Below are 25,700 nucleotides of genomic sequence, written 5' to 3' on the forward strand. Positions count from 1 at the left end.
GGCCTGATGTTGTAGCGGATGCAAATTAGCTGCAGCAGGGGATTCTGTGGTAGGGTACCTGAGGGTTGAGGCAGTTCCTGGCTTGATTGATTTAAGTGTCGTCAAGTCAGTGTCGACTCTTAGCAGCCACATAGATAGATTCTCTCCAGGATGATCTGTCTTCAACTTGGCCTTTATGGTCTCTCAGTGCTGCATTCATTGCTGTTGTAATCGAGTCCATCCACCTTGATGCTGGTTGTCCTCTTCTTCTCTTTCCTCCAACTTTTCCCAGCATTATGGACTTCTCAAGGGAGCTGGATTTTCGCATAATGTGTTCAAAGTATGATAGTTTGAGCCTGGTCATCTGCACCTCCTGAAAATTCTGGATTGATATGTTCTATGATCCATTTGTTTGTTTTCCTGACTGCCCATGCCATGGTATCCTCAAAAGTCTTCTCCAGCACCAAAGTTCAAAAGCGTCAATGCTCTTTCTGTCTTGCTTCTTCAAAGTCCAGCTTTCATGTCCATAGAGTGTCAAGGGAAAAACCATCGTCTGAAAGATTATAATCTTTCAAGGTGTAGACACGTCACCGCATCTAAATATCCTTTCCAAAGCCAGGTGGGTACCACTGGTGAAACAGATCATGGAACTCTGCTAACAAAAGAAAGGGCTTTTGAAGGAGACATTTAAAGTCTCAGATCGCAGTGCTGCTGGGACTGGGATGGATCAGGGGGCTTGGGAGAAATTCTCAACTGGGCTGGGCAGTAAAAGCCCTCTAGCCTGCATGTGTCTTTTGGTCAAACACTCTCATGAGAGAGTGCTCCGCTCAGAGCGGGAAATCGGATTGCACAGTCAACATGGTAGCCGTGATTACCCTGCTATTTTATTTGTTTGTTTGTTTGTTTGTTTGTTTGTTTGTTTGTTTGTTTGTTTGTTTGATTTCATTTCTATTCCAAAAAATGCCTCAGGGCGGTTTGCACAGAGAAATAACAAATATATAAGATGGATCCCTGTCCCCAAAGGGCTCGCAATCTAAAAAGAAACATAAGATAGACGCCAGCAACAGTCACTGGAGGTACTGTGCTGGGGGTGGGGGTGGATTTTGCTCATGAGTTCGGCTGAGACCAAGCATGCTTTTACCCGTGGGGAAGGGGCTTGTGCCCCCATTCCCCAACAAAACCAGTTAAAAGATAGAACAAAATCTAACCTAAATCTAAAATTTAACCTATTCCTAACAGTCTAGTCCTACACATTCATAAACAGTCATTCATACACAGGATAGGAAAGTGGGGTCTAGGGGGAGGAGAATAATAAAAATTCCCGGAGAGATGGAAAGGATGGGATGATACATCTCCTGACATACTTGCTGGATGAATGGGATGGCGCGTAGACTCATAAACCTAGAGTCAGGTCTGGAGAGCAAGGGGCCAGTGAAGCTTCTTATATAGGGCAAAAACCATGTGCCTGGAAAATTCCCGAGAAATCCTGCCTGCCTGGTAGAGGGACAAAAGGAAGATGGAGTTGGGTAAGGGATATGTAAATGTGCCAAACTTGTTGCCAGACAGTTGGGGAAACTATGTGAATGGGCCATCTGCTACGATGAGTTGTGGATGGTTCTCTTTTGTTTATGCTAAACAATCAAGGATCTGAATGTATAGCTCTTAATGGCTTTCAGATAATGCAGAAAGGAATGCAAACAAATGTGTTCCTTAGCGAACAGGCAGGCTATGGGGATTCTGATTTATCAGTCTCAGAAGGGCTTCACACATCCCTACTAGGGACCCAAAACAGCAGCTCTGCATAACAGAATCACCAGATCATGTGGGATGCACTGGGAGTGGGACCAGAAATGTAATAGAGACAGCTCCATCCCTATTGTAGCCACCAGAAAGTCCTGATCTGATGCCGAGGAGGAGGCCTCAACTTGTCAGCATAGATATTTGTAGAGTCCCAGCACCAAAAGTTCTGGAGACCCAAACACCACACCCAAGACCACCTCTGCCAGTTCAGATAAGGCGATGGTTGGGCAGCAGGATGGCCTGTATACCAGCAGAATCCCAGTCCTTTCTTGGTGACACATCAGAAGGTTCATACACACTCAAACTCAGGCAGTTCCCCTGCTAACTTGCTAAAGAGGCACCTTTTAACGTGGTGATTCTCTTTATTTAGCAGGAGGAGAGTAACTGGCCCTATCCACTCCCAGGATAGTATCTCAAGTGACTGTTGTTGGTGTCTATCTTACAGTTTATTTTTAGATAGTGAGCCCTTTGGGGAAAGGATCCATCTCATTCATTCATTTCTCTGTGTAAACCACTTTGGAAACTTTTGTTGAAAAGCGGTATATAAATATTTGTTGTTGCAATTGTTGGACAAGGCATCTCAGTAGGGAGATGAGTAGCAGTGCTAAACCCCTGTTGCTGGGAGGAAAGTGCCTTTTTCTCTTGCAAAATCATCATGGCCCTACATCTGCCTGCTTTGGAGAGTTTAAGAATGACTGGTCTAAACTCCTCCTACATGAGTCCCCCACCCCAACCTTCACCTCATTGAAGAGGTGATTTGCATTTATTCTGTAGCTCCTTCCCTATCAAAAGAGGTAGGTAAGAGATCCAGTGTATTTGAGGAATCTTTTTTGGAGAAGAAGGTGGGGCAAGCAGCTGACCTGCAGTGCTAGTGTTTTCCTTTGTATGAAAAGGCCACAACAGCACTATCAGCTCTGCTTGGCAACTAGCTCCTACTGTCATTTTCATTACCAGAATACAGGGAGAAATCATTCTATGTTATAGTGTCATTCCTATGGGAAGGGAAATGGTGGGTAGCAGGAGCCAGGAGCTGAGGAGACAAACAGTGGCAGTCTTATAAGGACAGAGCAAGAGCTCTGTCCTCACAAGAATCTAACTGTGCATGAGGCTTGCCATGCAGCTGCAGCACACTGGGAGGGCAAAGTTGTTTTTGCTTGTCTCCCTTCCCCACAAAAGCTCTATTCACTTCCAGGAAGATGTCTGTGAGGGCTGCATGACCTTCATGGCTATCTTCCTAGATGTAAAAAGGACTTTTATGGGGAGGGGAGATAAGTTAAAAAAACAAACACCTATTTCTGTCCACATGCTGTTACTTCAATTCTTAAGAGGAGGGAGCTTGCTCTGTCCTCCTAAGGCTGCATGACATGTAAGGCATTGCTTTTTGCGCTGCTGTCACTACCTAGCAAGGCAGAGGTTTTTTAACTTGCTACAGGTATGCCGCACTTTGAATATTTGGAAATTTTTTTCAAAACGTTTGTGGGTTTCTCTCGAAAGGGATTGAACTTAGCCTCCTCATTTTTACCACCCATGCAAGTATCAGCCAAAATCAGAGGGTCATTTTGAGTAAAAAAAATAGGGCAGCAGTGAGCCAGGTTGAAGGAACACGGGGAATTCTACTTTAATCGTGTGTAGACTTTTTTTCCTTTAAAAGTTTGTCCTCTGTTTTTGTGTTTTTTATTTGCAGTTACTCTTTGAATACGATTTTAAGGGAAAAAGTACATTGTCTAAAGATCTTGGATAAGCAAGAAACTTGTGAAAATTGTGCTTAGAACCAATACACTTTAGTAGCACACAGTAGTTAGTATTGATTTTTTTTTTACAAGTACTAAATTGTTCTTTATTTTACACAGCTAAGATCTATATGCAAACTATATGAAACTGATCTGTGTAACCTGTCAAAAGGAAACATTGTGTATCAGGACATATTCTAAAATAACAGTCTCATGAGGAGGCTAAAGGTGCACTCAAAATTGGGGTACGTAACTGACCATGATATATACCAGACTATACCCTACTGAGAGTGCTCTGGCAAAGGCCTCTTTTAGAAATAGTCTTCTAAAAGTGTCACTCCTTATTTAATCTGCACAAATGAAAGTCACACAGCTTTACTGGTTTTGTTACTGCTGAAAGTTTAGACAACTAAGTTAATCTAAACAGCACATAATTTATCCAACAAAAATAATGCTGTGCCTTGCTAGGCAATTAATTTCCATTTTCCATCTTGCTATAATATGTATACCTAACTTGTCCTTATCATTTGTTTCTCTTTATTTATCTAAAACGGTTTTTCAAAACTCAAAGCAATTAAGTTATAAGTTGCTCCTGAGAAAAATAAGACCCCTCCAAACATTATTTGCAGGGGGGGTTAGAAGTATACCAATATTTGAGTTGCTCCTTATCTACCTATTTAGAATATAAGGTAGGGATTATCTGATCACAAATTAGCTATTATTCCATTTTAAGAGTTATCTTGGGGATCTGTTAATCTCTTTTGAAAATATGCAATGTGAAGCAAACACCGTGTTGAATTACTTTCTCTAATAAAGAATAAATTGGCTCCTTTTGTTAATATTGATGAATACCTTCATCACAAATATGTCTGCCTTTAGAATCTTTGATTTGATTAGCATCAGTTGTATAAACTTGTCATTTAGCAACACCATAGTGATTAATGTTCTACCCTTTTAATATTCTGCTGCAGTGTTTACCAAACTTTGGACAGCTGGATCATACTTTTAAAAATTAAATTGAAAGCATACATCACACTTATACCCTGAAAGGTTTCTTAAACTCCCCGTCCTCAAGAAAGCCCAACCCCAGTGTTTCTCCATGAGTGTCTGACTGAGTTCAGATAAAGGCTGTCGCCATGATTTTCATTAACCATAGTTAAGCCATGCCATAGTTTGAACTTCCAGATGTACAACAGACAAATCATAGTTTAGAGTTCATTGCCTGCTTTTGTTTTCCATCTAGTCAAGAATTGACTTAATATGTTCACTCCTGTCTCCATAATACAGTAGCCTCCTATGGTGCTAATTGGAGTTTGCCAATGGCTGTGAATTTAGACATAATGATAAACCACAGTTCGCATAGTGGATTGCAAACCACTTTCAAAGTATGATTTCAGATACTGATTTGTTTTCCCCAAATAAACCATGATGGTGGGCAGATTTGTGTGTTCAGATGCAACATGTAAGCTAACAAGCCACGGTTTCATGTTATGTCTGCAATCAGCAGTCATCCTGGACATGTCTCTTCTAAAGGCAGATGATTTTGCTGCATCTTTGCATTGAGAGTGACTGAATAATCCAACCACACTCTGTGGGCAGGTGCACCAAAGTTACACTTGTCCAATGGAAGCAGACTAGAAGGAAAGGAAGGCCAAAACAGCAACTTATGAATTGCAGAGCTTCCTCTGTGGGTAAATATTTTGTTTCATAGGAACTTTTAATTATTCCTCTATCGTGGCACACTAATGTACCCTGGGATGGAGTTTGGGAATTATTACACTACTGTTTAGAATGGTTTGGGTATTTAATTTATTTTTAAATTTTTATTTTTGACATTTGTATCCTACCTTTCTTCCATAAAACTGGAACTTAGGGTCATCCAATGAAATGCATTGGCAATGTGTTCAGAACAGGCACAAGGACACTTATACATAAATAGTTCTAAAAGTGGCATACATGAGGTTCCTACAAGTTTTCCTCAACCAGGCATTGGTCAGACTTAGAGCTACTTAGCTTCAACAAAGTGTGATGTTTCTGTACAATGTGTAGAAAGGGTTTATGTAACGTAAGTTTGGGGCGGTATAAAAATGTTTTAATAAATAAATAAAATGTGCTTGTTATAGCCTGTCACCTGAGAAATGTGAATGCTGCATCTTGGCCCCCTCATAGCTGATAAGATTGTGACTCAGGTGGAATAGACTACTAAAATATCTAGGAAGGAGTCTGGAAATGCTACACTGCAAGGTATATAGAGAGGTATTAATCTTCCACTGAGAAGCAGAAGGAGCAAAGAAGAAGAAGTAGGATCAGAAGAGGAAAGAGAACGTTTTTGCTTGTACAAAGCTAGAGCTTGAATGAAAGCTTGTTAATAAGACAATTATTAATTATTGCTGTTCTAAACACTTTTTTGTGTGAAATAATTAAAATGTCATCAGTAGTGTCTTGGAATGCAAGCTTCATCTGACGATTATGTCTTTCAATGTATTTTGAATTTATTCCACAGGCAGATCCAAAAGAATTAATTCAGATGGTCACAAAGCACGTTACCCAGTTCAGTTATGCAGACTGGCCTGACGAAATAGCAACTCTGATTAAGCATCTGCAGTACTACAATGAACGGCTCTTAGACTTCAGGCAGGCTCAGATTCTTCAAGGCCTTGGCAAAGGGGTGGATGTGCAGAGGTTTACAGCAGATGCTCAGTACAAGAGAGAAACTATATTGGGTCTGGCAGAGTAAGTAAGATCTGCTTTGCATTTTTTGTAACCTGACATATTTAAAATTCAAACCAGGAAAGTAAATTTTCAGCAGCACTGACTTTTAGAGAGGCTTATTAGTCATTGCATGCTTTACAAGGTGGCAGTTAATGGGATTCCCACCCACCCACCCTCCACTCTAGTCAGATGAAGTATTTTGTCCAGTTGAATGGATCAGTAAATGCAGGGAATTGTTAGGGATATATTCTTATTTCTTGTATATTAGCAACTAACCTTACACTATATTGGAAGGTACTGCTTGGCAAATAGACATCTTGAACTTCCTTTGAAGAGCCCATAATTGGTTAAAAATGTATATATTTATACATAACTCTTATATTTAGAAATTAAGGTAAATCAAGGTGATACAGGTATGCAGCTACACAAGAAGCAATGAGCACACAGTTCCCTAATTCAGACCATTGAGTAGGTCTGACCCGGAAGCTTTTATAGGGGTTGGTGACTGTTGCCTGACTGCTTGACCCTATTATTTAGAGGCTTCTTGCTGGTCTCCCGGTAGTCACTCCTTTGGATTCATAAGCTTGAATCCCTGCCTGTAGGTGCAAAGTTTAGATCTATTTTAAGTGTGAATCCTCTCCTGTTTGCCCTGAGATACAATCTCAGAACCATTACTATGAAAAAGAACCTTGATACTTCTTTCAGAAATCACACAGAATCAAGTTTAAATTTCCGTTTCATGTGACGTCTCTGAACTTCAGGAGCTTGTTCTCTCCCCTTCTCTGCCTGTCTATGGGTCATCAGAATTCTGCTTCCAGCTGTGGTTGTACACAAACCAAGATCAGTTTTGATGTCCAAATCACTGATCTAAATGTATTCTAACCTAATTTCTTGAAATATACTTGAGATGTAAACCCAAGTCTTGAAATGGGTTTCTGATCTGTTTATGTCAAATACTTTGGTTAAAATAAATCATGATCAGTGGGTTTGGACATCAAAACCAATCTTATTTTTTGTCTGATCAAGTCACAGAAGTAGAAATTCTTCTGGCCCACGCTCTTGCAGGGTAGCTGAGCTTGTGTGATCTGTGGCTCAAATATGTCACACAAAAGTGTGATATTATTATTATTATTATTATTATTTTACATTTATATCCCGCTCTTCCTCCAAGGACCCCAGAGCAGTGTACTACATACTTAAGTTTCTCCTCACAACAACCCTGTGAAGTAGATTAGGCTGAGAGAGAAGTGACTGGCCCAGAGTCACCCAGCTAGTATCATGGCTGAATGGGGATTTGAACTCGGGTCTCCTCGATCCTAGTCCAGCACTCTAACCACTACACCACGCTGGTTCTACATGACATCTGAACCTGCCCAGTGTATAACCATATATTTGTATGTACAGGTGGCCCTCATTATCTGCAGTTTCATGTATCCACGGCCCTTCATTATCCTCAGTATTAAAAATAGGTGATTTTTTCCTATCCATGGTCCATGGGCCACTGGAATTGACTTCCAGTGTCACTTCTGGTGGAATTCCTGGTGACATTTCTTGTCTGGAGGCAGCATGGAGCCATTTTGTGGCTCGTGTTTACAAAAAAAACCAACAAAAACCCTGCCAAAATCATCCCCTAAAATTGTCATTTTAGAAGTTTGGTGCATTGCTGGAGAGCTGGAAAGTAAGCTAACGTGTGTACTACTTTTATTTCTGCTTTCCTCTTGTGTATTTTGATTTTTTGGCCCCCCCCCAAAAAAAAATTGTGCAGGAACCTAATGCCTAGATTCCCATAGAGTTAAGGTTTTATTATTCACAGTTCAGTATTTGCTATTGTAGGCGAGAACGGAACCCCCACAGATGACGAGGGCCTCCTGTATTGCTAAAGCAGATTCCTGCACTGAGCAGGCGACTGGACAAGAAGACCTCAAATGGCGAATGGCCCTTCCAGTCCCAACATTCTATCATTCTATTAACACTAAACTTACTGAAAAATGAGTGACCTTTTCTGCTTCATTGTTTGGATACAAAGTGCTGGTTATTACTTATAAAGTCCTTTATCTGCTTGAGTCCAGGGTTTTAAAGAGAATGCCTTCTTTCTTATGTACCCTGCTGCCTATTAAAATAATCTGGAGAGGTCTGATTACAGTTGCCACCAGCTTGTTTGGTAGCGACTCAGGACCAGACCTTCTCTATGGCTGCTCCAGGGTTTTGGAATGTGCTCTCTGTAAAAATAAGAGTTTTTCCTTCTCTGGCTGATTTTAAAAAGTGCGTTGAGACACACACCTGTTGTCTAAGGCTTTAGTTAAAAAATAAATTAAACTTTTGTTGTTTTTATCCTGTAAAACTTATTTTATCCTGTGAAACTTATTTTTCATTATTTATGTTTGTTGTACTTTGTATACATCACCTAGAAATTATACGTTAGGCAGTCTACATATGTGGTGAATGAATAAATACCTCGCCCTAGGATTTAGGATAGATTTCCATGTCTGGCTTCGCAGTTTGCATAATGGCAAGTGAATGCAGCACACGCTTATGCATTCTGCTGCAGGAGGTAATTGGAGTGGGTTACATTCTTGGTGTGGAACCTTTTGCGGGGTGGGGGGGGAAGGTCTACCAAAAAGTTTTACTTTACTGCTTTAAGCATTTCCCCTATTTTAAAATTTTCCAGCAAAGTAATCAAACTTCATCTTTTGTTTACACTGTGTTGTATTACTCCCCTTAATTAGAACACTTGAAGAAAATGTGTACAGGATTGCTCTCTCCTTGGCTCAGCGCTACAGTATCCCACTCTGGGAAGTTTACATGACACATCTAGAATTTCTGTTCAGTGACAGTGGGTAAGTACAGCATTTTCTTTGCTTAATTTCCTGTTGTTGATGAGTATCCCAAAAGGCCGAGCAAGCAATCAAATATTTCCTTCTAATCGGCTGAAACAGCATCTCAGGTGATGCTCTTGAACAACTGAGAAAATTCAGTAACTGACTGTGAATATTGATGCTTAAAACATTGATCAAGGGAAGGTGCTGTTTAGCAATTTGTGTAAAACTGACCATTCACTTAAATGCACTTCATTGTATCAGACTGGCATGGTATGGCTAGTAGCCTGCACCATGAGTGGAATGGGAGGTGAAGAAAGCAATTTACTTATTCTCTTCCACTGCCACCAAGTGAAACTCTTCCCTTTTTACTATTGTTCCTTCTTTTTCCTGGCTGCTTCCACCAAACAGCTCTCTCTCGCTCCAACTTTGGGGGATTCTTTTATGCTCAGCTGCTATGCTTGTACAGAGTAGAGTGGGAAGGCCATTAGACATGGGGTAGCAAAAGAAGTTTCAGAGACCAAGGTAATTGAAAAGGTTGATTTTTTCCCAAAGACATTTGGGAGAAACATCAATAAACAGGTTAGTGCACTGAGAGAAATTCTAATGCACTGCTTTCAATAAACCATAGGAACAGTCAGGTATATAAATAACACTGGAGAAACATATCCAATTAGTGACTGGATATCACTGTAGTGATATCCTTCCTCAACCAGGTTCTAAACTGAGACAGTTTCTTCCAGTTCATATATATTCATTTTTCTCTCCCAGCTCTTTGCTTTTTCCACTCCACCCCCTCGTCTGTCTGACTGTCTTTTTCATTCAGTCTTTGGCTTTCATTCAGACTTTGGCTTTCCCTCCAAGATTTTGGCTAATCAGAAAGACAGTGGTTTAAGTTTCTGCTTGACTGACTCCAATATCTAGGCAAAAGACACACACACACTTTTTTAAGGCAATCATTTCACAACACTTTACCATAATGAATATAACAAAACCAACTGCAAAATGGTAAAGATGGTTCCATTTCTTCACACAGTCAAAGAACAAGGGATCACTCTTAGTGCAAACACATCAAAAAGTGAAGGCTGGCATTCTCAGTATCAGATACCTTTATGCTAAAACCCAGGTATATTGCATTTTGCTAAAACCCAGGTATATTGCTGAAAACCCAGGAATATAACTATTCTTACTATTAATATTATTTCTATACTGCTTTTCAACAAAATAGTTCTCAAAGCTGTTTACATAGAAAAAGAATGAGAAAGAAGTGATTCCTGTCCCCAACTGGCTCACTGACTAAAAAGCAACTCAAGGTAGACACCAGCAACAACTATTGAAGAGATGCTACACTGAGGCTGAATAGGACCAGTTGCTCTCTCTTTGTTTGATATAAAAAGAATCACCACTTTGAAAGGTGCCTCTTTGCCCAGTTAACAGGGGTAAGACAATCCGACAAGGTAGAAATCGAGCAAGGGATTTGCTATCCTTAACTGAATCTAGCTGCAGGCAGTAGTGGTGTTTTAATTAGAATTAAAGTCCATTGTCATTACAGTATCCTTAATCTTAGGATCGACCCATGTAATATTATATATGTAATGTTTGAGTCAGTCTGCATTTCTGTCTGCCTTCTCTTCTTGAACCACTTTACTAGTACAAGCAGAAGATATGTCATTGGAAAGCTCGGAGGAGCTTAGGAGAAAAGGTGATAGGGTGAGTTTAATCTCCCCTTGACTCACACTTCACCAAAATCCCTTCAGATGTCTGTGATCCACCACAACCACCCAGGAACTACAGGGGAGAAAGCCCAGACAAATTGTCTGGATTGCTCAGGCTTCAATGCCTTTCTGATATCACCAACTAATAAATCAAACCCATCCCCACTGAATATATTCCAGCATTACCTGGATACATGTGAATCAACTGGTTGCCTAGCAACCATATAGCTTAACTGGAAATAAAAAGTCTTACTTTAGTTCTCCCAAAACACAAACAGAAAAACTATTGGGGTCAAGTAGGTGGTCCTAAGGAATAATGGATTGAGCAAGTCATCCATGGGGAGGGAGGCTGGAGCAGAATCAGATCACTACCACAGAGATCTAGAGAAGCCAACTGATAACATTCTCCAATATTTCTCCTTAGGAGGAACCCTGAAATTCTCTTTCAAATCTTAATTTGGAGAAATTTCATTTCTAGTAGAATTTTATGACCTGGTTCCGTTTAGACTCATTAAGACTCCTAACCACTGTAGTTAGAATGTTCCACCCCAAGAGTGTAAGTCCAAACGATTTTCTGATGGCACTTGGGGTTTTATTTTTCACTTGTGCAGACAATCCTATTGAAATTCTGACATCTAGAATAAGGAAATGGATTGGGCAGTTGACACAATACCCTCTAAGCATCCTCTCCTACTTAGTGGGGTCAAACCACCTCCCTGGTTTTTGAGGAATTTGGAGCAATGAAAGGGCAGGGATGATGGTTAGAGTAACTTTAGCAGATGTGATTAATCCAAGTAAACATTGACTAGGGCACATTAGGATCGGCTCCATTATGGTTTTGACAGCACAGATGCCTTATTTTACCTCGATCGTTGCATCTGCATAGAGCTGTTTAACAGCATAATGCTAGGTGCCCAGGGAACATTGCATCTTGGCCCCTATAAGGTGGGAAAGAGGACCACTCAGAGACTGGTTGTGGCCATCATGTGAGACAATTTGTTGAAAACGTTGCTCACATTTGCTGGATGCCATAGTTAATACAAAGGATTTGTATTTGTCTTCAGCAATTGATTGGACTGTTACAGATGAACTTCCATTTGTACAGTTCTGCCTGATAAAGGCAGTCGTGGTGGGTTGGCCAAGTGTATAAGGGAAATAGTAAAGACCTCTCTGTGACATAATATTGTTCAGCAAATTTGAAGGCTGGAGGGATTAGCTGTAGGTTTCTGGACTTTAAAAAGCTCACAAACCCTGAACCCCACCATGTTGCATTCAGCTTTCCTGGATGAAACTAATTATCTAGATCCATTTCAGTGTAAAAAGACTACACAAGCCCCAGTGGATTCACACAGTTTCTTGACCAGTCACAAACTAACAAGGATACAATACGTGTCCCTTGCTCCACAGTTCAAACACAAAACCAACTTGGACATATAGTACATTCATAAGAGGGAAACAAATTAAAATCACAATACATGCCCCTTGCTCTACAGTTCTCACGCAGACCTTTTGGATCACAAACCAACTTGAGCATAGTGCATTTGTGTTGATGTTTTTTTAAAGTTTGTACAGATATAACAGCTAGTTCCATTTTCATTTGGTGTGAAGTACTCTATGGACAGAGAGAACTCTTTTTGTCAGCTTTACTGCAGCAGGGGAAAAATAATTGAAAACCAATTTCCTTGAAATAAAAAAACACAGACTTCTGCTATCTTGGGCTACATGTGTGCCCAATTTCAGAATTCTAAGCCCAGCCGTTCTTGAAATGTAAAGGGTTGGGCAAAGGGTGGTGATAATGTTGCACTTTTTTAATGAAAGCAAAGGGCAGATTCCTTCACATGGGGGTGGAATGATGGTCCAAGGCGGAGTTTCAGTTCCAAAAGTGTATGTAATTTTCTGCCATGAAACTAGGGATGTGCAGAACATTCTGAGCTCAGAACTTTCCAACTCTAAATGGGCCATTTTGAGTGTCCAAACTGTTGGGAATTCTCTCTGGTAAGAGATACCCTTCTATTACAGCAGAGTGCACAGAGGCACAACACAGCGGAGTCTGCCTAGGCATGCGTGTATGCTTAGAGTAAAATAACTTGGAGCCTGTTCATAGTTTCAAATCAATATAAAGAGTCTTTATTAGTGAACTCCATTCTGGATTGTAAAGTGGAGAGATAGTATCTCTAATCTAGCTAGCTAGCTAGCTGATTCTGCATCTCTGCACATATGGTGCAGGGAGAGAGGAGCATGGGTGTTGCAAGGGAGAAGAAAGGGGAATAGGAAGAGGCAAGGCAGGAAGGAAGGACGTCCCTGAGAGTAGCAATCTACATACCAAAAGGAGACTGTCAGAGCAGTAGAGAAGGGATGACCAATGTCTTGACCCCTCTAGCCCTCTGACTCACTAGTCTGTCCCCCTCTGTCACTGAGGCATGAGTCAGCGCAGAGTCCTTCACTTCCAACACAAGCTTGGTACAGAACACCCAAAGGGGGTCCGGTTCAAAGCTTAGAATGAAACAAGCCTGTTGCTTTTGGAATGTTCTGAGTGTTCTGGCTTTTTTTTTTTTTAAATAGAATTAATTTATGAGGGTGGCACTGGGTGTGTGTGTATGGCGAGAGGTACCTTTTAACTTTAATTGAAGCTCTTACCAGCGGTAATGCCAGCACTGCATTAATGTGTAATGTCTGTGTAAATATTATGCTTGTGATTTAGAGTTGGCTGCTTTGTAGAGGACTATCTAGGAGTTTGCTGATGCTGCAAAGTATCTCCCTTCACCGAAAAATTCCGCCATGTATAATGTGGATGTTGTTGACAACATCATCCCAGTACCTAGCAAAAAGTTTAAATGTAAAATCATCGTTGTGGACATAACTCAAGAGGGGGGAAATAGTTTCATTTCCCTAGGATGACCAAACATGTTCCATTTTATTACACAGTTTATCCACAACTATAATAGAAGACAGAGCTCAAAGCCTTGGACTCTTTGACACTTTGAAAACCATCCCTGAAGCTTTTCATGAGCATATGGCCAAATATGTGTACCCTACTATTGAAGGTAGAGATCACCAGCGTTTGCTGTATTATTTCACGCTCCTGGAGAACTATGGCTGTCCCGAATTTTTGAGCAGTGCTATCAAACCAGAAACTCACATACGTTTGCTGAAGAAATTCAAAGCTGTTGCACCAGGTACATAGTGTTCTGATTCTTTTTATTTTACATTTGTATATGTTAAGGCTCATTCCTTCTCATCTGCACTATACAGATATGTATCCATCAGATAAGCCCTTTTGAGCTATCATGGATACAGAAAGCTCAGCTGCTTTCCTTTGTCACACAGGAAAAGCCTCTTGAATTCTTTATGCTCAGTTTTAGCAAAGTAAAGCAAAATATGTTGTTAAAAGTTGATAGTCATACATCTGGATAGGTTTGTGTTAAATATCACAACATTTAACACAAGTAATTTCACAACATATTTAACATAAGTAACACAAGTAATTCTTTCATTCTGCTAAATTGATTAGTATTCGCTGTTAGCAGAAAAGTAGGATATAAATATTCTGAAATCTAGAATTATGAATTGAATGAGGTATTGTAGCAAGAAATTAAATACTCTGTCCTTTTGAGGACCACTTCACACATAACAAAATAGTAAATATGTGGAAATTGTATCAATAGTATTTTATTACTATGAGCATAATCCCAGAGTTGTGGTGTGAGGGCACATGATAAGTTTACCATGCTGAAGCTAATCAAGTTTAGGTCTAGTCAGTGCATTTGGGAACCCCTTAGTCTCCATGATGGAGAAAAGGCGGGTATAAATTTAATAAAAATAAACGTCATATAAATGTGCAAAAGGGGACACTTATATGGCCAATCGAGATTTCCCATTGCATTCATTGGTATTAACACACAATACTTGTGCAAAATGACTTCTGGGTAGGAATTTTATCATATATAAAGAGGCCTTCAAATTATCCAAATGTCTGTTTTCATTAGCCCTCATCTGTTTGTTTTAAAATGCCATTTAATCTGAATTCCATTATGTGTGTGTATGCTGATGAGTATGTAATTAGAAGTTAGTAGTGTTTGTTTGATACACATTTGGCATGACAGGCAGAGTGTTGTAGAGGTCAGAAACAGGTACAGCTGTTGTAGGCTAATTAATTACTGTGTTGAATTAAATCAGGGTTTCTCAGGATCTCTTCTGGGATCTCACACCCACCACTCATCATTTGCCCAAACCATTTTGTTTTGTGGGTCAGTATATATAGATTCTTGCATTTTAGCAGTGTGAATTAAGGCAAATGGATAGTAAAGACTATTTTAGCTTGAGCTTTCATCCCTTCCCTCATATATTCATCACTTCACTACCTACACTTCTTGACCCAGCAGAAAAGTCCATCAGGCTGCTTTAGGCACTGCCTGAAAGACAGGAACTGAGCAGCTCTTTCCTCCAATTGTATATTCATATACATGAACGTAGACTTAAATTACCGTATTTTATGGAGTATAAGACACACTTTTTTCTTTGAAAAACAACCGCCCAAATTCAGGTGCGTCTTGTACTCTGGGGAGAAGTTGGAAGTTGGGCTTGTCGGGAAAGAGGGGGGGGAGGGGGAGGAGGAAGGGCAAGCAGGGAGGATTCGCTTCCCACCTCCCTTCCTCTCTTGCTGGGGCCTGCCCAGAGGGTCCTAGTCAGCCTGCCCGCCACCCCCTTCCCCAGGCTCCCTCCGGTTGCCGCTCCGATGCTTCTGCAGTGAGGGAGGCTGCTGCCCGCCGGCGGCCGCAATGAACAACAACCAGCGGCTGCCGCCGCCGCGGGTCACCAACGTGGGCTCACTGCTGCTTACCCTGCAAGAGAACAAAAGCAAGAGGACAGAGCGGGGCGTGGTGGAAGGGCTTGGAGGGGAGATGGAGGTGAGAGGAGAAGGAAAGCTCAGAGAAGGAAAGCTCAGAAAAGGAAAGCTCAGAAAAGGAAAACTCTCAAAAACTGTATTAAATTTAAGGTGCGTCATATAGTCCATAGCGTCTTATAGTCTGTAAAATACGGTATATTCATTGCACCAGCCCTAGCATGAAATTGTATTTATATCTGCTCTGCCCACTTACCATTGTATCTCCCTAAATTCCAACTAAAACATTTGACACAGAACCACCTAAAATAGACTAAATTCATAGGTGTTTCCATACTACATCAATAGTGATCAAGGCCATTCCAGTGACCTGTGGATTCTGTATGAGGAACAACTGGTATTCCTGCCTCCCTTCTGCTGTTCAAAAGACTCTTGTGTAACACACGCATGATGTACCAGAAGCTAGGAGGGAGCACTGTCATGGAGGTGATTGCAGTCAGTCCACCAATGATGGACCACTCACCCATGAGCCATGGCTCTAATTTTATTAGACAGAACTTCTGAGTTTCTTAAGGTTACTTAACGGACTCGTGTTCATATCTTTTCTTAATAGAACTTAATTACAAAAAGCTAACAGAAGAAAATGTGTGCCCTCTGGAAGCTTTGGGCCCTGTCCTCACAAGTCAGAATATTCTATCTATTTCCAAGCTTGCACCAAAAATCCCAGAAAAGGATGGAAAGATGCTTTCCCCAAGTTCTGTCTATGCCATCTGGCTAAAAAAACTCTTCTGGAATGGTGATCCCTATCTCATTAAAAGAGCTCCAGAAACCATACCTGAATGGTTACATGCCTATGATATCTGTGCCAAGTACTTTGATAGACTCAACCCAGAAGATATTATCAATTTCATAGATGAAGTTACTTTTTCCTCAAAAGCTGTAACCAAGGTAAGTCTAATACAGTTTGCATTCAAATATTTAATTTAAAATGTTTGTAATCTTCTCTGTTTTATATGTCTTAAGTTCATTCCTTTAATTATAAAAAGAGTATTGACTTGAAACAACTACAGGGCTAGTTCCAAAACATTGGTACTAATATTAATACAAAATTAAGACAGAAGTATTGGTGGTTGTTTTGATTTTTCGGTTTTTACCTTTAAAAAAACAACAGTACAAATAACGTAATACAACCATATAAATAGTTCACTGAAAGGGGGATGGTGGAGTTAAGCTCAATTAAAATTAAAAAGAACCTACAGAATAAGTTTTATAATTATAAAAATAAGCAATGTTTATGTAATTATCATTTTAAACTGGTGTGACCTAGTGTGACAAAACACAGATCTCCTTCTTAGCTGAAGAATGCCTGATACTTAAATTCCACCCCGAGTGCTCTGGATGGGCGACAGTCCTCCCATTTGTTACTGAATGAGGACAGTCCTTGCTTTTGTCATTGTAGGGACAGAGCCATCAAGCTATAGTTTTAAACCCCTTTTCACAACAGTTGACCAGCTCAAATCAGACCTGTCTTTAGACATGAAAGTTCAGATTCATAAAGGAGAAGGAACCTCCAGATTGGAGGGGAAACTTCAATTGGGGTAAGACCATCAGAGATGTGCCGACTTTTTCCATTGAATCCCAGAGCTGTCTATCTCTGGAAGAGTGGGAAAGCCTCCCCCTTCTTTATAAATAGGGGCCAAGACCCCCACCATTTTGTCACCATTACAGTCATGAGTTGCTAGTAACCAGGCACCATATCACCAGCTGCTACTAGTGTCTAGAAATGAAGACACTGTTGAGATTAAACCTCTCTCAGCCAAGGACCTGCCTACTGCTAGACTAAGGCAAAACTCAGTGCTAATTAGTTAGTTATTTTTCATGTCTTTGTATTTTATTTTGAATTCCAGTGTGCCTTTCTTTACTCCCAATTCCCCAGATTCCTTATTCTATGTGCAACCCTTATTTCTTAATAACTTATATATACTTAGAAGTGGCTTCAATCTGGTTTAAAAGATTCTGTAGGGTTGCTTGCAAAACTCTTCCCCATTTATTTATTTTTTTATAATTAAATTTCTATACCACCATTCATCAAATCATCTCAAGGCGGGTTCACACAAAAGTTAAAACAAGACTACAAAAATTACATAATTAAAATATCAGCTAAAATATTTTTAAAAACAAGATCTGATTAAAAGATTTTAAAAACGAGCACAATATAACCATAAAAGATACAAAACTGCAGCAGTAGGAACAATCATATAAAAGTCAGGAGGTTGAGGGGGAACCAGAGTTTAAAGCTACTGCTCAAATTTGAGGGAAGAAAAACACTACACAGTTTCAGTATGAACACAAAGATGAATCACCCCAATCACCTGAGGATAAATTTTGAATAAATTTCTTCTTTACAATTTTGGATGCTGCAATGACTTCTGTCAATGAAAGATTTGAACAGTTAGAACAGCACAACAATCAATTCAATTTTTAATACAACATAAATAAACTTGCTGGAGCCGACCACAAAAAGCTCCAACAGCACTGCAATGATTTGCAACTTCATTGATCAGATAGTGATAATAAGGACATCAATGCAACTGAACTATATGATGACCTATGCGCTTTAAAGATCTGTTTAAGTCTGAATTTTGCCAGTTCTGTAATTCTTATGAAACTCTCAAATTCATTCAGTCAAACAACCTCTCATTTCTGTATTTGAGCATTTTCCAAAGAATATTGCAATGTGGCAAGTGGTATGCGATCATTTTCACGGTTAAAAATAATAAAAAATTACTTGCGATCAAGTATTTCTCAAGAAAGGCTTGTAAGCCTTGCCATGGTTGCTATTGATCTATTATAGTAATTCTCCTGGGTGTTTCATGGAATGTGCGTCCCGGCTCCCAGCTGATTGGCTGGGCACACCCAGGAGACCAGAGGTGGCAGCAGGCATGGCCAGGGAGGCAGGCGGGCCCAGCCACAGAGGAGGCACTTGGCCTGGTGGCGGCCCGTCCACGGAGGTGGCACTCGTCCTGGTAGTGGGCCCGGCCATGGAGGCAGCACTCGGCCGTGGAGGCAGCACTACAAGGCAAGTGGCGGTGGCAGGCCTGGCCACAGAGGCAGGCAGCAGCAGTGGGCCTTTCCGCGGAGGTGGGCCCATCCGCGGAGGCGGCGCTCAGCCCGGCAGCCTGGGCCTAGCCACAGAGATGGCCAGAGACTGGGGAGGAGAGCTAACTGCAGGCCCCGAAGAACGCACAGATGCTCTGTGTGGGGTCAGCTAGTAGTGATATAAGTGCCCAGTTAGCTTTTTGTGCTTTCATGTTTACAAAATTAGCAATTAATTCATTAATGTCTAAGTGGTTGTAACTTTATGTCAAACCTCTTTTAAAAAATTAAATAAGTGTGTTGGGTTTTTTTGCTTTGATCACATTAATCCTTGGAATATGACAGCCTGTCATACGATGTACATCTGATCAATGATTGTAATAAAGCTATTCATTCATTCATTCATTCATTCATTCATACCATGCTAGGTATTTAGCATAGTATAGTAGCATTGTATGAACAAACAGAGTTTGTAAAGGAGTTTGGTGAAGTGGGGGAGAGGGTATAGCCTGCCATAAATGAGGGAGGGGACGCCGATTTATAGGTTGCAGGGGGGAGCCAGAACCCCTAGCACCGGCTCTGATTTTAATGCACAAAGTAAGGGAGTGAAGTGCTGAAGTAATGGATATGCTAATCGAGTTATTTTCCAAAATATGTGTTTAAAATCCCTTGTCTACTTTCTTATGTTTGAAGTAGACTATAATAAGGGTACATAATTTCCATGATTCGATCCAGGCAAAGTGCATCCCAGGAAGGGAAAACTCTGTTCTGCTCCAGTTGTACAGCATTAAATGTAGAATCGCATAATTTTAATATTCAGAATGGTGTTTCTTACCAAAGGGCAATATAAACCCTACAGTCCAGATTGGAAGACTGGTGAAGGGCTGTTTCCCACAGATGCACTCATAGCATGACTTTGCACATCTGAATAAGCTATCACAGATGTAATATCAGAGGTAAGGAGGAGGAGAGCTGGTCTTGTGGTAGCAAGCATGACTTGTCCCCATAGCTCTGAATGGGAGACTTGATGTGTGAGCACTGCAAGATATTCCCCTCAGGGGATGAAGCCGCTCTGGGAAGAGCAGAAGGTTTCAAGTTCCCTCCCTGGCTTCTCCAAGATAGGGCTGAGAGAGATTCCTGCCTGCAACCTTGGAAAAGCCGCTGCCAGTCTGTGAAGACAATACTGAGCTTGATAGACCAATGATCTGACTCAGTATATGGCAGTTTCCTATGTTCTTAAAACTCTCTAGAGAGATATTATACAGGTGAAACTCGGAAAATTAGAATATCGTGCAAAAGTCCATTAATTTCAGTAATGCAAATTAAAAGGTGAAACTGATCTATGAGACAGACGCATTACATGCAAAGCGAGATAAGTCAAGCCTTAATTTGTTATAATTGTGATGATCATGGCGTACAGCTCATGAAAACCCCAAATCCACAATCTCAGAAAATTAGAATATTACATGGAACCAAGAAGACAAGGATTGAAGAATAGAACAATATCGGACCTCTGAAAAGTATACAGTGTACTGTGCTTGATTGGCCAGCAAACTCGCCTGACCTGACCCCATAGAGAATCTATGGGGCATTGCCAAGAGAAGGATGAGAGACATGAGACCAAACAATGCAGAATTGCTGAAGGCTGCTAATGAAGCATCCTGGTCTTCCATAATACCTCATCTGGCTGATAGCATCCATGCCACGCCGCATTGAGGCAGTAATTGCTGCAAAAGGGGCCCAAACCAAGTACTGAATACATATGCATGCTTATACTTTTCAGAGGTCCGATATTGTTCTATTCTTCAATCCTTGTCTTCTTGGTTCCATGTAATATTCTAATTTTCTGGGATTGTGGATTTGGGGTTCTCATGAGCTGTACGCCATGATCATCACAATTATAACAAATTAAGGCTTGACTTATCTCGCTTTGCATGTAATGCGTCTGTCTCATAGATCAGTTTCACCTTTTAATTTGCATTACTGAAATTAATGGACTTTTGCACGATATTCTAATTTTCCGAGTTTCACCTGTATGCATGTCTGAACCAGCCACAGAGTGAACTCCTGACTACATTATCTGGGTGCTTGAAATCCTTAACTCAAGGATATTCAGAAATGTGTTCCCATGGATACCTCACTTCTGTGTAGCTAGTTTAGATGCACTCTATTATAATCTTTATTTGGACTGGTTTTCAAAGGCCTCATTTATGCCAGTAGTTGTGCCAATGTGTGTCGGCACCGAAAAATGTTTTTAAATTTTGATTATCCCATACTTTTTGCCCAACCTTGGTTTTGAAAAGGAAAACCCATTTGTATTCCTTCAGATCAGTTGTCACAGTGTCGATGAATATAGAACATGCGGAGCAGACTTCCTCAGTAACATGTTCTTCGCTACTGTGGGGAGGGTTTAAGATTGAGGAGCAAGAGTGAAACTGGAAAAGATTCCATAATACATGGGTACCTCTTGGCGTCTCGTTTCTCTGGCTGCCATCACATTTCTGTGGCACATTGACCAGAGTCAGCTTGGGGTGCAGTATGCTCCAGTTTCCTGAGAAACCGTGCTAACTCTGCAAGTTGGAAGAACTGGCTCCAAGAATCATAGGAACATAATGAGAGCTGCAATGTGTAATTGTTTGAAAACCACTGTGTGCCTTTGTGATGGATTTGCTGGGGGGAAATGTAAATGTACAGGCCACCTATTGCCTGGTTGTTTGTTTGTCACCCCTTTTGAACAGTAGGCTAACATGACTCAAAATATCTTCCAATAAGAGCTGAAAAGTTCCAGCTGGTAAGTTCAAAGAAATTTGTCAAGCAATTTTGAAGAGTACAGAGTTGTTGCTACAGACTTCTTATGCTTTTGGAGAAGGTTGTTTTACAGAAGAACTTTTAAAGTTTGATAATGAAATCAATCAAGAAAATGGAGGCATAGAAAAAATGAGCTAATGTTGGATTAGAATTTGAAAGGAATGGCTCTTTTTAAGCAGCAAGACGTTCTTGCTCATCTACTTTTGTATTTAACATATTATTGTATGCAGTGTTGCTGGGTTATGCCTAGCCCAAATGGTGAATAAATAAGCAAGAACTCCTTGTTCTGAATGGAGCTGTCCAGCAAGACCACCCAGGTCAATATTTATTTTGGTCAGCAGGAATTTCTCAGCAGTAGATTATTTGATAACCTCCCGTAATTTGACACCCCACCCCCGTGAGCTCCCATTTTGAAATTATAGTTAGACCTGAAAGTGACCATCTTCCCTTGTTCTTTTGCAGTTTTCCAAGTGACCCTCTGAAAGGGCCATGTAGGCATCAACCTGACGTATTGGTTGATGTATGTATGTATGTATGTATGTATGTATGTATTTAATATGCCGCCCCTCCAAAAATGGCTCAGGGCGGTTGATTCCTCAAGGTTTAAATGGGATGGTCAGGTGAGTGAGACAGTTGCTAAACAGTATAATTATGTTGACAGCCATTCCCTGTATACATCTATCTTAAAGAGGTGTACAGAACCAACTCCCCCAGCCAAAAGTGTAGTGGAATTATATGAAGTGCTCATTCAGTAGCTTCAGGTGTTTGGTGTCAAGACAAATTCCAAGCCAGCTTAGCACAGTTATTTATCTAAGACATGGTTGCTAAGAAAGCATTAATTAATTCTTATATTTGTTTGTTATAAAACCAATTTACACCCAGTTCTAGACAAACCATGATGGCAATGAAAAGAAATTATAAAGCTCTCTTGAGAAGGAAGAAACGGACCTCTCTAGCATTAACGTGGCAGCTTTTGATCGAAGCAGTCCAAACTAATAATTCTGCTCTTTTGGGTGAATCACTGCTAAGGATGTGTGAGCTGGTTCGGCTCGAAGGCTCACCATCAAACCAAACTGAGGGGTGCAGATCTGAGGGTGAGTTGAGCTAAGTTCCCATCTCACAAGCTGGCTCAACATAAAGGGGAATTCAGCAAGTTTCCCCAAAGAGCTAAATACAGGAGATGGAGGAGGAAAAAGGTAGCCTTGCCCTTTTATTATTATTATTTAGTTACAGTGAGGGAAATAAGTATTTGATCCCCTTCTCATTTTGTCCGTTTGCCCTCTGACACAGAAATGACCAGGCTATAATTGGAATGGTAGGTTTATTGTAGCTGTGAAAGACAGAATAACAACAAACAAACCCTCAAAAGCCCAGTGCCCAAAAGTCAGCGATGGATTTGCATTGTAGTGAGGGAAATAAGTATTCGATCCCTTCACAAAAGATGTCTTTGTACTTGGTGGCAAAACCCTTGTTGGCAATCACAGAGGTCAGACGTTTCTTGTAGTTGGCCACCAGGTTTGCACACAACCCAGGAGGGATGTTGTCCCACTCCTCTTTGCAGATCCTCTCCAAGTCAGAAAGGTTTCGAGGCTGATGTTTGGCAACCCGGACCTTCAGCTCCCTCCACAGATTTTCTATGGGATTAAGGTCTGGAGACTGGCTGGGCCACTCCAGGACCTTCATGTGCTTCTTCTTGAGCCACTCCTTTGTTGCCTTGGCTGTGTGTTTTGGGTCATTGTCATGCTAGAATACCCATCCACGACCCATTCTCAATGCCCTGGCTGAGGGAAGGAGGTGCTCACCCAAGATCTGACGGTACATGGTCCCGTCCATCGTCCCTTCGATGCGGTGAAGGTGTCCTGTCCCCTTAGCAGAAAAACACCCCCAAAGCATAATGTGTCCACCTCCATGTTTGACAGTGGGGATGGTGTTTTGGGGCTCATAGGCAGCATTCCTCCTCCTCCACACACGGCGAGTTGAGTTGATGCCAAAGAGCTCGATTTTGGTCTCATCTGACCACAACACTTTCACCCAGTTCTCCTCTGGATCATTCAGATGTGCATTGGCAAACTGCAGACGGGCCTGTACATGTGCTGCTTTGAGCAGGGGGACCTTGCGGGCACTGCAAGATTTCAGTCCTTCACGGCGTACTGTGTTACCAATTGTTTTCTTGGTGACTATGGTTCCAGCTGCCCTGAGATCATTGACAAGTTCCCCCCGTGTAGTTCTGGGCTGCTTTGTCACCGTTCTCATGATCATTGCAACTCCACGAGGTGAGATCTTGCATGGAGCCCCAGACCGAGGGAGATTGACAGTTATTTTGTGTTTCTTCCATTTGCGAGTTATCGTGCCAACTGTAGTCACCTTCTCACCAAGCTGCTTGGCGATAGTTTTGTAGCCCAGTCCAGCCTTGTGCAGGTCTACAACCTTGTCCCTGACATCCTTCGACAGCTCTTTGGTCTTGGGCATGGTGGTGAGTTTGGATTGCTTGCTTCTATGGACAGGTGTCTTTTATACAGGTACTGTAACAAGCTGGGATTAGGAGCACTCCCTTACAGAGGGTGTTCCTCATCTCAGCTCGTTACCTGCATATAGTGAAAAGACACCTGGGAGCCTGAAATCTTGCTGGTTGAAAGGGGATCGAATACTTATTTCCCTCACTACAATGCAAATCCATCGCTGACTTTTGGGCACTCGGCTTTTGAGGGTTTGTTTGTTGTTGTTCTGTCTCTCACAGCTACAATAAACCTACCATTCCAATTATAGCCTGGTCATTTCTGTGTCAGAGGGCAAACGGACAAAATCAGCAGGGGATCAAATATTTATTTCCCTCAGTGTAGTTAGATTTATATGTCTCCCAACTCCCATAGGACTCAGGGTGGCTTACAAGCAATAACATACACAGCAACACAATTTCATAAAAATATATCTTACATAGCCTCATAAACCACAACCCTATACAATACTCATTCCACATGACATAATAACCATGGATTACAAGATCAGCTATCTCAGCGACCGAACACCCGGCGGAACATTTCAGTCTTACATGCCTTACGAAAGGCCAACAGATCAAGGAGAGCTCTGATATTATCTGAGAGACCGTTCCACAGAGTCAGGGCGACCACTGAGAAGGATCTGGCGCTCGTTGATTGCAGTTTAATATCCTTAGGGCCCGGGATCACCAAGGCATTACTTGTGGCTGCAGAGGCGTAGCTAGGGGAGAGGGGGCCCATGTTCATCCTTCTCTTGGTGGCCCCCAAGAGTGAGGGAGATAATGAAGAAAATAGGGAGGGCCCTCAGGAGCTAGGGCCCCCTGTTCTTTGAACCATTTCACTCAATTATAGCTACACCCCTGTGTGGCTGATCTCAGGAACCAACGAGGGACATATCGAACAAGGAGGTCTTGGAAGTATGGAGGGCCCGTACCGTGTAGGGCTTTAAATGTTAAGGTTAATAGCTTAAACTTAACCCAGGACTCAACCGGCAACCAGTGCAACCGAACAAGCAAAAGTGTCACATGAGCTTGCCAAGGCGTCTTAGTAAGGACCCTGGCCACTGCATTCTGCACCAGTTGCAATCTCCGAGTTAGGCGCAGTGACAGCCCCACATAAAGCGAGTTGCAATAATCTAACCTGGAAGTGACCGTCGCATGGATCACAGTGGCCAAGTCCAGAGGGAACAGATAGGGGGCCAGCTGCCGTTTTTGGCATAACTGAAGGAATGCCTTTCGAGCGACCTCCATGATCTGTGCCTCCATATTCAAAGAGGCATCAAGAATCACGCCCAGGCTCTTCACAGTAGGCTGAGGTATCAAACAAGCACTATCAAAAGTCAGTAATTGAAAATTCCCCCGACCTCTTCGGTCCCGGCCACAGAACTTCAGTCTTATCCGGATTAAGCCGTAGATGACTTTGCCTCAGCCAGTCTGTGACCGCCTCCAAACACCTGGTCAGCTGGGCTGTGGTGTCCTCAGCCCTGCCATCCATCAGCAGAAAAAGCTGGGTTTCATCTGCATATTGGTGGCACCCTAGCCTAAAACTCCTCACCAGCTTTGATAGCGGCCGCATATAAATATTGAACAGCAAGGGCGAGAGAATAGCCCCCTGGGGGACTCCACATGTTAGTACCTGATGTGGAGATCTGTCATCGCCCATTGCCACCCTATATCCCCGGTCTTGTAGGAAGGAACGCAGCCACA

General features: G+C 41.5%; 1 protein-coding gene across 8 annotated transcripts in view; it reads left to right on the forward strand.

The window, feature by feature from the left end:
• Nucleotides 1–25,700, forward strand: part of NBAS (NBAS subunit of NRZ tethering complex) — a 304,433-nt gene that overhangs the window by 214,375 nt on the left and 64,358 nt on the right. For 5 of the 8 annotated variants that reach the window (XR_008313691.1, XR_008313692.1, XM_053285448.1 and 2 more), the window contains 4 exons: nt 6,013–6,242; nt 8,948–9,058; nt 13,678–13,928; nt 16,209–16,543. Coding sequence is in view for 5 of the 8 variants with exons in the window: in XM_053285448.1 (XP_053141423.1) it covers nt 6,013–6,242; nt 8,948–9,058; nt 13,678–13,928; nt 16,209–16,543 (927 nt within the window). In the remaining 3 variants the exon portion in view is untranslated. The other 3 variants (XR_008313694.1, XM_053285451.1, XM_053285452.1) reach the window with 3 other exon arrangements.

Source organism: Hemicordylus capensis, chromosome 1 (assembly GCF_027244095.1).
Source record: "Hemicordylus capensis ecotype Gifberg chromosome 1, rHemCap1.1.pri, whole genome shotgun sequence".
Taxonomy (NCBI): domain Eukaryota; kingdom Metazoa; phylum Chordata; class Lepidosauria; order Squamata; family Cordylidae; genus Hemicordylus; species Hemicordylus capensis.